This window comes from Perca flavescens, chromosome 11, assembly GCF_004354835.1.
Source record: "Perca flavescens isolate YP-PL-M2 chromosome 11, PFLA_1.0, whole genome shotgun sequence".
In the NCBI taxonomy this organism is placed as follows: Eukaryota; Metazoa; Chordata; class Actinopteri; order Perciformes; family Percidae; genus Perca; species Perca flavescens.
In genome coordinates, this window is record NC_041341.1 from 13,041,345 (window position 1) to 13,057,828 (window position 16,484).

At 39.5% G+C, this 16,484-nt stretch overlaps 1 protein-coding gene across 3 annotated transcripts in view; it reads right to left on the bottom strand.

Annotated features, from left to right (window-relative positions):
• The window catches only part of slc15a2 (solute carrier family 15 member 2), a 31,193-nt gene extending 19,720 nt beyond the window's left edge, over positions 1 to 11,473 (bottom strand). Inside the window, exons 1-3 of one of the 3 annotated variants that reach the window (XM_028592078.1) lie at positions 11,229 to 11,467; positions 7,349 to 7,611; positions 4,729 to 4,816 (exon numbers count right to left, since the gene is read on the bottom strand). In XM_028592078.1, the coding sequence (XP_028447879.1) occupies positions 4,729 to 4,816; positions 7,349 to 7,357 (97 nt within the window). In that variant the 5' untranslated portion in view covers positions 7,358 to 7,611; positions 11,229 to 11,467. Of the gene's footprint in view, positions 1 to 4,728; positions 4,817 to 7,348; positions 7,612 to 11,228 lie in introns of all 3 variants that reach the window. The other 2 variants (XM_028592077.1, XM_028592076.1) reach the window with 2 other exon arrangements.
• Positions 11,474 to 16,484: the final 5,011 nt, after the last annotated feature.

A 16,484-nucleotide genomic window follows, 5' to 3' on the forward strand; every position in this document is an offset into this window, starting at 1 on the left:
GGTTTTGACCACAGTTAACATCAGGGGGCAAAACGGGCCGATCAAACGAGCTAAATTCCTGGACTATTTAAGAAGGAAGAACATAGACGTGGCGCTTATTCAAGAATCACATTTGCGTAAAAGAGATGTAAATAGTCTACAAAATAAATATTTCAAAGTTGCTGCTGCATCTAGTGATGACACCAGAACCAAGGGCTTACAGAATGCACAATCCTACTAGCAAGGATTACACCTTTTTTTCCCCACGTCACCTGCATTGATTTTTTTTTTTGTGCTCCAGTGTACTTAAGGCAATGTTCCACACAATAGCAATGGAACCAGCAATCCTGTCTGACCACAATGCACTGATAACCACATTCCATTGTGATATGTTAGGAGAAAAATCTAGAAGGTGGCAATTTAATAATTCCCTTCTACAAAACACAGCTTTTAATACAAAATTTGGAGCCAAACTAGCAGAGTTCATATCAATCAATACTGGCTCAGTTTCGGACCTGGCGTACATCTGGCAAGCCACTAAAGGATTTATTAGAGATTTCACATCTTCCGTTGCAGCAAATTTGAAGAGAAAGAGAGAGGCAAGGATTTGAGGAGTTGGAAGAACGTTGTAAATCATTAGAGCAATCTCTTAAGACTTGTTTTTCTAAATCTACACACTTTTAGTCAAATCAAGCCGCGCTAAATGACTTGCTAAAAAGGAGAGCTGAATTCATAATGCACAGAGTGAGGCAAAATTACTATTTTAACGGCTGTAAACCAAGCAAATTGCTAGCTCTGAAATTAAAACAAAGTGAGTCCAGAGCTGCTATCAATAGCATCCGCACAGACCGAGGTATCTCAACAAATCCTAAGGAGATTACTGCCACTTTCCAATCCTTTTTTCAAAACTGTATAAATCCTCCTGCAATCCAGCTCCGACACAGTGCCAAAAGTTCCTAAAAGAGCTAAACCTGCCTCTTCTTGACCCAGAGGAGGCAGAAGAACTGTGTCAACCTATTAGGTTGGAGGAACTCAAATCAGTGCTAAAAACAGCTAAAAAAGGGAAAACACCGGGATTGGATGGAATTCCATGGGAACTCTTAGTACAGTTCTTTGACACACTAGGACCTATCATTTTAGAAACTTTAACCTCGGCCATTGAGAGGGGCACCTTTCATCAACAAACCAACACTGCACAAATTTCGGTCATACACAAAAAGGGCAAAGATCCTACGGAGTGTTCAAATTACAGGCCTATCAGCCTCATTGGGATGGATATTAAGCTTTATTCCAAAGTCTTGGCACTACGCTTAGAACGCTTCATCAAGAAGCTAGTCCACCCTGACCAATCAGGGTTTATACCAAAGCATCATGCTGCAGACAATATACGCAGATTACTCCATGTAATAGAAGAAGCCAAAAACCTCCCAACAACGGCAGCAGTTTTATCAATGGACGCAGAAAAGGCTTTTGACCGCCTAGAATGGAACTACTTGTGGCAAGTAATGGAGAGGCTTGGTTTGAGAGCCAAATTCATTGACATGGTATGTACTTTGTATGTGAATCCCACGGCCATAGTCTCAACCAATGGCCTGCATTCTCAGCTATTCCCCATCGCGCGGGGCTTGAGACAGGGATGCCCGCTACCTCCCATGCTATTTGCGATCTCTCTTGAACCGTTAGCCCAGGCCATAAGGCAAATGTAATGTCCAGATTAAATCCAATAATAACTCAATATTGTTATTTGCAGATGATATTTGTACATATTTGACCTTGAGGACTCGGTTCCAAAAATCCTTAAGATCTTTAACAAATTTGGCTCAATCTCCGGCTATAAAATCAATTGGAATAAATCTAATCTGCTGCTGTTGAACAACAAACAGGTGACAACTATTAGTGATACAATACCAACCCAAAGCAAAATTACATATTTGGGCATCACCATCTAGCCTCATGAGACCGTCCTGATCTCGCGAGCTCCAGTTTTCCACTCGCAGATCAGTCTGGCATCTTGAGGCAGAGAAAATTTGGAGCGTTAGCCAAACAACCAGGCCAATCAGCGTTGGTTTTGAGGCGGGTTTAGGTGGTGATAGATGGATGGTTTATCCAATCAGCTAACCAGTATTATCAGCCAGCGGTAGCCCTAATTCTGTTAGCCGCTCGCTAATGCTTTTTTTCTCTTGGATCCTTCTTTTGGAATATGGTCCGGGAACCTGAAATGGTGCCTTTTATTCCTAAATTCTCGTTACACAAACGGCAAATATCCTTTACCGACATGTTGCTTGAGCTTATGAGCTATGCTTTGCCTGCAGCAGCAGGGGTGGGCTTGTGATTGTATTTTCATACGCTTCGTGGATCTGATTGGTTGATTTGGCCCGTCTATTACCAACATAGGTGATAGACAGATGATTCATCCAATCAAATAACCAGTATTCCGCCCCTTCCCAAAAGTTCTCCAACGGAAAGTTCCCAGATGGATATGCCGAGCAAATGCGAAGCAATCCATCTGGCGGAGTCAGGTTAATCACCATCCACGCATCGCTACAGCGAGTTGTCCAGGACAACTATGAAACTATACTAAGTAGTGTTCAAAGGGATCTGACTAATTGGTCTGTGCTGCCAGCATCACTACGCCCCAGAATTGCTGTTAAAATGAAGATAGTTCCTTGTGTGAACTTCTTAAGTGCAATGATCCCCTTATCCCCACCAATACATTTCTGGAAGAAACTTGATGCCCTAATCCGGCAGTATTTTTGGAATAGTAAACAACATAGGCTAAAATACTCTACCTTGCAACGTACCATGAACATGGGAGGCCTGGCCCTCCCCAACCTTAAAGTGTACCACAGAGCATTTCAGCTATGGGCCCTCAGAGTGTGGATAGACCCCTCATCTACAGTCCCATGTAGATAAATAGAGCAAAACCTCACTGGAAGTCTGAGACTGCAAGAACTTGCCTATGCAGGTGTGTGTCCAAAAAAGTGTATGCTAACCTATGGCCCTATTATCACCAACACATCACCAGTTATTCAATGGGGAAGGTATGTTGACCTTTGAGGACCACAGAACTAGCTTTGAGATCCCTAGGACATCCTTTTTCCTTTATCTTCACTTAAGGTCAGCCCTAAAATGTTATGGAGTACCACGGAGAGACCCACCCTATCATTAAATGGCTTGTTAATTTTCCTGCGAGAGGATTAGTGTCCACGATTTATGCTAAAATTATGCCAATAGTAAATAAATGGGAGCAAGAGTTGAGCTCGGAGGGGAACGTAATTAATTGGGAGACAGTTTGGGACGTTTCCCACTGTTCCAAGAACCCAAATCATCAGCAGATCCACTTCAACATATGTCATAGTACATATTGGACACCTCAGAAGCGATACGTCTCTAAAGTTATTCCTACTCCCTATTGCACATTCTGTCAACCTGAACAAACTGGAACTTTCTTGCATATGGTCTGGGAGTGTGAACAGGTGCATGAGTTTTGGAATAAAACATCAATAATATCTGATGTGATAGGATGTTGAATTCTTACTGACCCGATTTTGTTACATAATGACTACTCTAAATTATATCTGCTTAGGAGACAAAAGAAAGTTTGGCTAATCACGACCAAGAAAATGAAAGCTCAGCACTGGCTCCCCCCACCACAATCGCTTTGTATAAAACAGTGGTTGGCGTATTTTCTGGACATAGTTATGCTTGAGCTCTCTACAGCAAGGATTAACAAAGCCAAATCATCGACTATAGACCAATGGAAAAGTGCAGCAGCACAGGTATCAGACCCAATGACCTCAGCATCACAAGTAGAAGAGGGTGACTAGGCAAGGTGTGATTTCTTTCCCTTTCTTCCGAGACCACGGAGGGTGGGGGGTGGGAGAGGGTGGTTGTTCTTGTTCAAGTGTGTTTGTTCTGTTGTTATTGTTTAAAATGAAAACTAAATAAAAACAAATTTCTTTAAAAAAAATAACGTAAATGATTCATTTAAAAAAAAGAAAAATACATAAATTGATAATGACAATCATTTGCAATTGATCCGTTTCATAATATACTGCTTCATGAGATACTTGTCGTTCTCACAATTACCTTTAAAATCATCAAGTGGAATTCACTTCCCTGTCATAAATCAGCATCAATCCTTAAGATGAAAATACTGGCACAATGATTCAATTTAAACAGCTTGAAAAGGAAATGTTCTTTTGCATGACATGTTGAGTGTGTGTGTGTGTGTGTGTGTGTGTGTGTGTGTGTGTGTGTGTGCTGATTGAAATAATGTGACAGACAGCCATGTGAGTATAAGTGAGGTCATGTGAAGAAAGAAACTCCCACCTTATCTGTCCATTATAGGCTCTCTGTGATGTGCCCCCCATTGACCCACACTCTGTTAACCAGTTTAACAAGCTAAGTATCATTACTAATTCAACTTTTTGTTAAGTACTTTTCCCACTTAAAGATATATTATGCAACATTTCTGCATTAAAATCTCTACAAATTACTAGACCCATGATTTATGGATTTAGTGATGGCTAACCTCTTGGTGCGTGTGTGTATGTGAACATTTGTGTGTGTGTGTCATTTGGGTACATCTTGGCATTTGCATCTTGGCAGACTATAAACTCTCCAGAGATCCAAACAGTCATTGGTCTTTTCTTTGTTTGTTCGGTCATAGGAACAGTTTACTCGCAACACTAGCAGAGAAAGAAATCTGTACTACCAAATGTTAAGACAGAAGATTTGCATACCTACCTTTCATGCCATAGTAGGAGAAGCGTTCGCAGAACTCGTTCACCACAATGAAGCAGATGCTGGCTGGGTAATTGGTCCCACATAGTTTCTATAAGAGGCACAGGTTGTTTACTGAATAATGTTCAACACTTTCTAAGCGACAACATAAAGTATGAGACATTGTTTTATACAAACCTACTGACAACAAATAATCTAATAAACTTCTATTTTATCCAAATAAAAAGTTGTTGATTCACTCAATAGTTTACCATCTTTTAACAGGGTTGATCAATATTTTGTCATAGAACGGGAGGAATGTGGCCGATGCATTCTTCCTGTTAGTTAATCACCCATTAGTTACTCTAGTGAATCATTATGCCGTAATAGAAGTTATACAATTGTACGACTTCTGATGTGATCATGCTCAGCTGAACCGCTGAAAATGTTTAATATAATTTTATAATAAGCAAATACACTGCTGGTTATTGTAACATTTATACTGACTCATTTGTCCATTCGTTTGAAAAGGCAGAAACCAAACCTGTTTTAAAAAAAGAAAAAAAAAAAAAATGTAATTTGAAAAGCCCCTGATTAACAAATGAAGTAAATTTTAAAACACACAATGGTCTTCCATCCTTCCATTGTAATCTGCTTATCCGGGGTCAGGTTGGAAGGTGGTCTTATGATATATAAAACACTGTTACAGAACTCTACCCAGAACTATTCAACAGAAAATATTCAGTATATAACAATTTTGATAATCTAATAGTTAATTTAATTTATCAAGCAAATATTCTCTGTTTCAGGCATCCATATGTAGAGGTTTATTCCTCAACGCAGAGACCAAGGATTCGAATCCCACCTGCGGCAATTTCCTGCATGCCTTCTCTGTCTCTCTCCCCTTTCATATCTAAGACGTCCTAATGATTAAAGGTGGAAATGTCCCAAAACAAAGGTCTTTCTATATCCATCCATATATATACACACAGTTTCCAGCTTCTCAAATGTGAGGATTTGCTGCTTTCACCTGTTTTCTACCATATTTTTTGACAAAGCAAACCTCTAAAGACGTCACTTTGGGATCTGGGAAAATGTGATGGGCATTACAACACTTTTATATCTTGTCTCACCAGTCAATCCATCAATTAAGAAATAATTAGCAAATTAATCGGTAATGAATATCGTTGGACCTGACCTCATGTTACCTTACAGTGAGTTTTACACAGTGATACAGTTTTAAAAATTGGGAAAAAGAGAGCACTGATCTTGGTATCGGCAAATACTCTGAGCTGAGGTATTGGGAGAGAAAAGGTTGGATCGGTGCATTCCTGATTGTAATGGGTTATTGTTTGCAGTATTGCTTCAAATACTAAAATTACAACAACAAATATTTAATTTTTTCCCTCTAGTTGTATCTATCCATGCAAATACAATACTTTTGGTTGCTACAATGGAGATAAATGTAATTGTGTGTGCAGTCCTCACATAATTGACATAGCCTTGCATTTGTTTTTGTCTACAGCATCTTCAGAAAGTTCTCAAATAGGAAAATGTAACTTTTGAACAATTTCATGACATCTGAGTGAACAAAATTTAATGATGAGAATCATGTGAAAGAGGTGTGGTTGTTTTGTCAATCATTCACTGCCACTGTCAACACTTGGCACAGGGACAATATCCTCAGTAGAAGTTAGTTTCAGTGAATACTGATTATGTCAAAGACCGATACCTCAAAACCTGGGTAAATAAGGAAACCGCGTGTATATATTATGCATAGATAATAATAGCAGCCTGATAACAATAATACTAGGATAATACAAATGGTATTTGTAAAGTTTTTCTAAACCCAAAGCGTCAGAGATGATTTATTATGGAACCCATGCAACTTCTAGGCCCATGAATAGCATTCACACACTACTGTTAGCCAGGCCAGGCGTCCATGCTCACGCAAAGTAACCCGATTTGTTCACCCGATGCCAATGCCTAACCCCAACCAATCGAGCTGCTGCGTAGGGCGGGACTTATTGCCTATAGAAGTTACGTGGGATTCATAATAACGTGTCAGAGATACAAAACAACAACATTAGACATACAAGCACTGTAACACACACAGTAGCTGACATCATATTTTTCAAAAGCATGATTAGATATGTCTAGTGGAGATCAAATAAGTTTGCTTGTATTTGGGTGACGACCCTATCGATGTCTCAAAAGACGCCAATCAGTAGGTTACAACTTTTTAGGTTCATCCCCGGTTCTCTAAAAACATGAGTGAGGTAGATACTGAAACGAATGTTGAAAGAGAACACATTGTGCATTATAGGCACTAAATGCCTGCGGTCCCCAGACTGCGCGCCTGTTGCATCATCTTACGACAGTAATCATTTAACATAGCGGTCAGTGAGAGCAGAGCAAATCGCTCTCTGACTGTAACACGTCTGCAGTTTGACTTAAAAGACAAGAAAACACATGTTTACTTCATGTACAGACACTGTGAGCACCCTCCGCATGTGCACACTCCTCTGATCCAGAAGGACTCGATACAACTTTTTACGGTGGATTTAAATGATTTTTTTAATTAACTTGTTAAACAACCTGAATGACTCAGTTTACGCTGCACAAACACATCGCCTATGCTTACCTTAGTCATGTTGTTTTCTTTGCTGGTGAGACTTTAGAGGTTTACTGGCGCATCGGGAGCTCCTGAGTCCTTGACTGATCTCCAAGTCCGTCCCACACTGCTCTGCTCTCTGAGGGTACGACTGTAAAACCTCGATCATGTGTAGGCTATAGGCGCTACCCTCTTGAAGCCGAATTAAAGTTAATATTCCACCACAAAACTTGGACTTGTTCCTTTACGAGCTTCAGTGGGCCTCCGCAGACTTTGGCTCTAGTGGGAAAAGACTTAACAGACAGAAATGAATATTTCTATATCTAAAATGGAATTAACTTCGCCTACTGTTTGTGGAGCAGGAGATCCGTTAGTTGTAGTGAAGTGCTGATCGGCAGCCTAGTAACCCACAATAGGGTCGTTGTAAAGAGCCGCAGACCTGACAGTGGGATGCAAGTGTTGGCCAAGCTGCCTCTTTTCTTCGGATGAATGACGCCAAGCGCTTTACTAATTTAATTTCAATTGACCATGAGCAACATGCACTGCCTGGGCGCGCGCGCGCGTCATTGTAGCCTGACAAGTCAGTCACCTAATTACACAGAAAATAGTTCCTTTTTGAGTCATCTTCACATGTTTGACTTTTTATTGCATAATAGTTATAGTTATGATGAACAAGTAACTTGTCAGGCCTATAGCTATTGTACGTAGCCTATACAAGAATTATAATTCATAATCTTATATACATATTTGATTCCTCACAAGAGATACGTCTCTAAAGTCATTCCCACTCCCTATTGTACTTTCTGTCAACCTGAACAAACTGGAACTTTCCTGCATATTGACTGGGAGTGTGAACAGGTGCATGAGTTCTGGAATAAAAACATCAATAATATCTGATGTGATAGGATGTCGACCGATTGTTTTGTCACTTAATGACGACTCAAATTACATCTGCTTAGGAGACGGAGGAAAATTTGGCTAGCCGGCAATCGCAACCAAGAAAATGATAGCTCATTTGATGGCTCCCCCTCACTCGCTTTGTATACAACAGTGGTTGGCATATTTTCTAGACATAGTTATGCTTGAGCTCTCTACAGCAAGGATTAACAAAGCCAAATCATCGACTATCAGCCTATGGGAAAGCACAGCAGCACAGGTAGCAGACCTAATGACCTCAACCCCACAAGAATTAGAGAGTGACTAGGCAAGGTGTGGTTTCTGTTTGTTTTGTTTTCCTCGAGACCACAGAGGGTGGGGGGTGGGAGAAGGTCTTTGTTCTTGTTCAATTTGTGTTTCTTTGTTCTGTGTGCCATCTGACATTACCTGTCACACATTGTGGAATTTGTTTTGTATGTCTGAAGGTGCTAATAAAAAATGTATCACAAAAAAGTGAGGGACCCAAACCAAGCAGATAAAAGAAAAAGTTAAAAGAAACTCCCTAACACATTTTCATAAAAGATGTATCAACATTAAAATTTCTGAACTTCCAATAAAAGTATATTCACTGGGGCGTCTGTTAATGTAATGTCACTAGTGAAAAGGGAGAAAGGAACATTTTTGCAAGGTCCACTGATGCTAAACTCCGATAAAAACAAGTGTGGCTTACTGATTGTCTGTATTACATCTATTCGAATTACAGTTGAGATGCAAAAGAGCACTTAATGACCTTGATTGCAGACAGAAATGTGAAAACGTGTGCAAATGGTAATGAAACTCTTATGTTATGGCTCGTAAATTAAGTTTCTTGGAAAAAGGACTTTTTCTAAGTGTGCAACCTTTAAAAGGGATATGCTACGGTTTGTTGAAATAGGGCTTATCACGGTCTCCCCTAGCTGTGCCAACACATTTTTGTGCATGCATTGTTTTAGTCCGGTGCAACACTGGCAGCGCCGCCACTAGTTAGCTTAGCGTAATAGTATCCTATGTTGCCGGTTAGCATGTTGTGAGTAAAAGTGAGCCAACAAAAGACGAAAAAAAAAAACCCAACTAATTACTTGCAAAATAATGTGTTGGCCCACCTATCTACAGCCAGGGTAGACCATGATAAGCCCTATTTCAACAAACTGTCATATTCCTTTAAGGAAATGTAAGGATCTGTAATAGATTAATAAAATGTGATTTGTAATGTTAAAAAAAAAAATCCAAACAGTCATGATCTTGTGACATTTAGTGATTTAGTAATCACTTAGTGGGATGAGCTGGCATGACGTAAACATTTAGTGGCCTACCACTTTTAGAACAGCTACTGGAAGTGGTCATGTGTCAGAGCTGTTGTAATAAGTCATCAGTACTTTGTCATCAGTACTTTGTCATGATTGTGGGTTTTCTGTGTTTTCCCGTTTTATTTTGTAGTTTCTCTGCTCTCCAATGGTATGTCTTGTTTCCCTTCCTGTCTTCTGCTTTCCCACCTGTGTGATTACCTGTCCCCGCCCCTATGTGTTGCACCTGTGTCTCAGTCTCCCCTGACTTGTGTATTTAAGTTCAGGCTTTCCTTAACACCTGGGTGATTCCACAAGACCACCACTCACTGGACCACCTGGCCACACATATTGGATCAATACTCACCCAGGCACGTTCTCCATGCATCCCACTACCTCCACTAAACCACAGCAATAGCTCCCACCACACATCCTGCACTTGATCAAAAGGAAAAGAAAACTACGCAGACACTACTTCAAATACAGATTACTGGGAACAAAAGCAGAAATAAACCGGCTTCAGAACAATATCAAACAACTCATTCTATGTGATCAAGAAAAATGGATATAATTCTACAATAAACTGGACAGTGACTATAGAACTAATTCATATAGTTTCTGGCAAAAAATAAAAAAACATGAATGGTGCACAAAACAAAAATATATCAGCTCTCACATATCAAGGCCAAAACATTGAAGATAATCAAGAAAAAGCAGCTTTATTCAGAAATCTCCTTCAGAACACCCATTCCTGTCCCTCATATTCATAGACTTTGACAAGGAATGGAAGAAAACCATTGACATGGCCACAACAAATCCCCCTCCCTCCCCCCCAATCACTGACCTCAGCAGATGAGCAACTGACACAGCCCATCACCCCCCATGAAATCAAAGTTCACCTGAAAAAAAAGAAAAACAAAGCACCCGACAAGACAAAGTAGACACCATCCTGATCAAGCAAGCACCAGAAGTATACTTTAACCAGTTATCTCTCTCCTCTTCACCACCTGTCTTACTCTGGTTATTTTCCCTTGCCCTGGAAAACAGTCACAATGATCCACAAACCCGGAAGAGATCCGAAACATCCCACCAGCTACAGACCCATCAGCCTTCTTTGTCACATTGGAAAACTGTTTGAACGCACCATCACTGCACGTCTCACAACACACAGAAAACACAGGACTCCTGGGCATTCACCAAGCTGGCTTCCACAAAAACAGATCCACCACAGACAACATCCTCAGCTGTCAGAAGCAATCACCCAAAGTTTCATTAAGAAAGAATTCACCCTAGCAGTTTTTTTTTTATATAGAAAAGGTAAAATGTGGCACAACCGACTACTCTACAAACTACAAGACAAAAAACAAATCTCACTTCCCATCTACAACCTCATTTCACATGTCCTTCATAACAGGCAAATTACAATCAAGGTTTTGACTTCTCTTTCCACTTCTTTCACTCCTGAAGCAGTTGTCCCGCAAGGTGCAGTACTCAGTCCCCTCCTTTTTCTCATCTATATTTCTGACGTCTACTATCCCCATCCCACCACACACTCAAAATCAATCACACTGGCTGCCAAAAAACTCCAGACATGCGTCACTGAAATAAAAACCTGGAGAACCAAAAAGCAAAGTGGAGAACCAAACTTATATTACCAAAAACCAACTCATCTTCACCAAAAACAACCAACTCAAACCAATGATCCATCTCACCTTCCATAACACTTCCCTCACCCTGGTCAAAGAAGCATCTGTTGCAGTGAGTGGAAGGTAGAGGACCCAAAAGCAGGTGGAGGCAGGCAGGCGGAAGACGGTTTGAACTCAGGAATTTAATATAACAAAAAACAGCAGTACAAAGACTGGAAAACTCACAAAGTAATGCATAAACCAACGTGCAAAAACACAGGCAGGAACAAACTGACACACACAGGAACACAAGTCACAGGGAAGAACACAAGATGATCAAACAAGAGACAAAGGGAACACAGAGGCTAAATACATGAGGTGATGAGTAAATCAGGAACAGGTGAGACAACAGGTGAAACACATCGGGGCGGGGCAGGACAATCAACAAAGGAGGGAAAACACAGGAAGTAAATTGGACAACACAAGACAGAAAACAGACTATCAAAATAAAACAGGAAACAGAACATAAACAGAGAAGTCACAACAGGGAACACAACAAAATATATACAGACCACAATACACAACACAGGATACATTTACAAGACAGGAACAGAAAACTACAGAATAAACATACAAACACAGGAAACATACAGAAATCAATAATACAGGCAACAGAAATGAACAAACAGGTAACAGAAATGTCCATAGCAATCACAGCATCATTTCCTTGACCCCATTTACACTCTACATACCTAATCTATTGTTCTTTACATTATTCTCTTCTATTATTAAGCTAATGTAATACTTTTTAACCTTCCTTTTTCTTTTTTTTTGTAGGATATTTTAATTTTCACGACTGCCAGACAACCCCCCAACCAGTGCATGAACAAATTGGGCTCCTCCTTCAGCTCCTCCCCTCACATGGATAGGGGGATAGGGTTAGACACAGAAGGGGGAAATATCAATAAAACCGTGGCTACTACACTGTTATCCCAAATTAGTTGACTTTACTATAAATTTGCATGGAAACCCGCTGCCTTAAACCATCTAAGTTTTTACACAAGGTGTTACTTAACAGGTCAAGTTGTATGAACACAGAGTGGTAACTTGATGCAGTAGAAAAATCAAGTTTACATTAGTAGTCATTACTAAAAATCATTAGTAAACATAAATTATCTTTTCATGTTGTCTAAAATAAGCATTTTAAGTTAAAGCTTTAGTGCGTAACTTTTTGATATTAATGAATGTCCATTACATTCAAGTCATTGTCAAATGAGTTGCTACAAAGCTAATTAAGACTATCAGCTCCACAAAAGTCGGTGTATTTCTCAGGCTATGTTCAGAAGATTGTGTTGTCCGGCAACTTTCGCGTGCAGAAAGTGGTGGTCGCAGGGGTGTCGGACTGGGGGGGAAAGGGGACTGAGTACCCAGAGCCTTCATGTGAGGAGGGCCAAAAAAGATGCTAGAATGAATAGCTGTGGATGCGGGGAGGGGCCCATAGAAAATGCCTTTCTACAGGGCCCAGAATTTTGTGCTACACCCCTGGGTGGTGGTGTTACCCATGGATGTATTAAGAGAATGTGTTCCGCTTTTGACTCTTTTCCTGCTTCCAACGTTAACTACATGATTGGACTCACTTTTCTTCACTTTCCTGGAGCACGAGCAGATAGCTGAAAGGAACATCGCAACTGTTGTGTGGAATAAGGTTGGCGAAAAAAAGGCGCTACACTTTTCCGTGTCTATTTTTTCACTAAGAGGAAACTAAACAAAAAAAAATTTGCCAACACAAAATATCAAACCAAAGCCAGACACTATAGTATTAAGTTGCTGTGAGCTGTAGCCTACATTCACCACCAGAGGCAGAATATAACTTAATCTCTGAGATTATTCCTTCACAGCGCTGTCTCTCAGCACTTTTCATCAGACTCACCCTGGGTTAATTAAGTATACTGCTAACTAATAACAGTAGTAGATTTTACCTATATTTGAGCTTTATATAGTTGATTTCTCGCATAAAAAAATCTCAGAAGTGAATTTGGCAATGAAACATTGCAGTGTCTAAAATATGAGACCTACTGTCTCATCTCCAATGTGTGTGTATGGGGATTCACTCAACCAATCAGCGCGCAGTTCATCTAAATATTCATGAGCAGATATGCTGATTGAATCTCATAACGGCCGGTGGTTAGCGCACTGCTATGAGTCCATGACGCTAGCCTATGTCTGATTACTCCACATTTTCATTGTGATATTTTGTGATTACATTCCGAATCTGCAACGTTCTCTGTCAAGTAAATCAGTAAGTTAGTAGGCCTAGGCTAGGCTATACAAGGGAGTTGCATATGAAGTGGTTTGGGGTCCTACTGTAAGTAATTTGGGGTAATTTGGTTTCGATGAAGCGGCAATAGCCTACCACAGGCCAAGCAATCGGCCCGTTCCAAACAGGCACGTTTTCAACGGGCACTGCACTAGTTTTTTTAAAGTTAGGTTTTAAAGTGATGCTTACAGTTTCGTTCTGATAAAACAGGTTGCATTTAAAGTAATTACTTCTTGAACTCTGCATCAATTGGTTCAAACATGCCATCTATTTGACCAATCCAAAAAAACAAACTTGTTTTTACCCCCATTATTTAAGCGCTTTGGTTCAACGGGTCTGAGGGATATTTGCACACCTGCTACTATTGTCAGTCCTTTTAGTGCAACCTGGTAACACGATGCATTATGGGAATGTGTCACATTGGAGGGGGCAGGTGAAAAGGGTAGATTAATCACACTGTGTAACATGTAATACTACAAACACCTGCAGCCCATTCACCTCTAATGAGAAATATATTCACATTAAACCTGACATGAACAATTGCTGGAACAGTGACTTATGTTTCTATAAGCAGGCTGCTTTAGTTATATTATAGAGAAATCCTAGCCTGACAAGACAGACCCACATCAAGATGTTGGATCTGGGAACTCACCATTGACAGGGCTCAATCCGAGGGGCGGGATAAACGGTTGTCTTTCAAATTCCCTGATTATTAACCCCTGGCTGCAAATTAAATTTGCTGCCGCTAGGGTGCGTCTAGATTTCTAGGCTAGAGAAATCCTACACCCACAAAATAATTCTTATTTGGTTGACAGGATTAATTGTTACAGGACTAATATTTAACTTTTGGAAATGTTATACCGGTATTCTGCATTTACCCAATTGGAAGCTGACTAAAAGCAAATAGCAGGAACAGCCGGTAGGAAAGAAGTCTAATATAGAGATAGCAGCAATGAATTCAACTAGTAGCTTTAAACATGCAAAGAAACATCACACATATAAAACGTTAGGCTACTTATCACTACTACATAATTAATTTGCTCATTTAAATGTTGTTTATTTTCCTTTATGACAGTATGACTTTAAGAATAATGTAATAAATACATGTATTCCAAAAAACAGAAAAAAAAAACGTCGCATAATTTTCCAAAGTAGGCCTATTGGACTGCGTAAAATATTTCACTCAAGAGACAGAGTTAATGATTTCCAATCTGTGTATGTGACACTGAACATTTCTCACCGCCCAGACACCATCAGATAAACATGAACACTAAATCAACCATACACAACTAATACCAAGACAACATAAATGCATATACATTAGCCTATGTTTCCCCATGAGCCTTAGCATCGCTTCAGCACAGAACAGCTCAAATGACCCCGCCCCTCCCATACATAAACTTAACATCCAGTTATCTCTGCTTAATATGATTTATGCATTGCATACTTACGCTGATTAATAAAAACAACTAATTTGATTTAGTAATAAATATGGTTTTTAACAAAACATGAAAGAATAGACCACTTAAAAGTTTAATTACAACTAAATCTGGGTTTACAGTGTTATTAAACAAAAATGAAAACAAAACACTTATTCCAGAAAATGTAAACCTTACTTGACATTAACCAAAACAAAAATACTTAATATAATGTAAATAAAGCACACAAAAAACAATCATAGGGTATAGCCTCGTGAGGTACAGTATGTGTTCATGAAGGTCTTATATATACAGAGGGAGGAACATGGTACTAACGGTGCTGATGCGTTGAACCGAATGCGCATTTTTAAAAGCGCATTCGGGGCTTTGTGTGAGTTGGTCGCGCTGTCAGGAGGAGGTGGCGATGGAAGGGTACGAGATGTCCATATAGAGTTCATGAGTGCTTTTCTTCAACTGTTTTTGCTTCTGGGCACTTGATATCGCAAGAGGTCGCTCGCAAACCATTTTTGACAACCATGCTGCAACAGGACACACCCTCCCACATCTGGACGTCAGGGTTGTGTCCTTTTCTAAATGGAAGTGTGTGGAAGTCAGCCTTCTAATATATTGCTCCACTGTGTTGGCGACCATGCGGTTATTCACAGGACAACATGTTATTTAGGCCTATAGGCTATATTTCATACCCATATGCTATGTTATAGCCTATGTTTTAACAGTCATGTTATACGAATGCTCCAGGCTACAGTGCCTATCGGCAATGATGGACCCTTTCTCTTTCTGACACCATAATGAAGTTTCTTGTAATAACAACACAACAACGTATCATCTTATGACAAGATGGAGTTATAGCCTATGTTATAACAAGTAGTTACATTTCTGCAAGTTTGGTAAGTGAACTAGTAGGTTAATAACGAGAAAAAACAATATGACTACATATATTAATAATTAATACATGAATATATGCCTACTTTACCATTTCATACTAACAGCTAACAGGAAGTATGTGCTGCCAGAAGTAAGTCAAACTGTGACTTTATAATGCCTACTGCCAATTGAACTTCATAGAGAAACCAAATCATTGTTCTAGGATTTATTTTATTATATATTATTTTATTTAACTTTCTATTATTTGTCTCATCACTACCACTGATTTTAATTTTTGTGTAGAGCCAGTACATTTCCTTTGTGCATTGAATTGTGGGACATTAAAGTCAATCAAGAACACACTAAACATATTCATGTTTTTTAAGTCTGCATACCTCCTTTTTTGACTTTATTTTGCTTGAATAAGTAATTTGGATTTGGGACACAATGTAAATAAGCAAGTAACAACAATACACATTTTTACACGTCTGCCTTTATTAGACAAAATCAGGAGAAATAGTAGGATGACATGGTGATGAGGCCTACTAATAGTCATGCAACATGACCCCACACAAATTGCAACAGAAACTTATTCAACTGATCTAGTCTCATAAAAGTCTCCTCTATAACATATAAAAAGTCCTAAGTGATCCAAGTGGTGGAAAATATTGAAAAATACTGAAATTGATGATGCCACAATTTCCCATTGCAGCTCATGTTAAG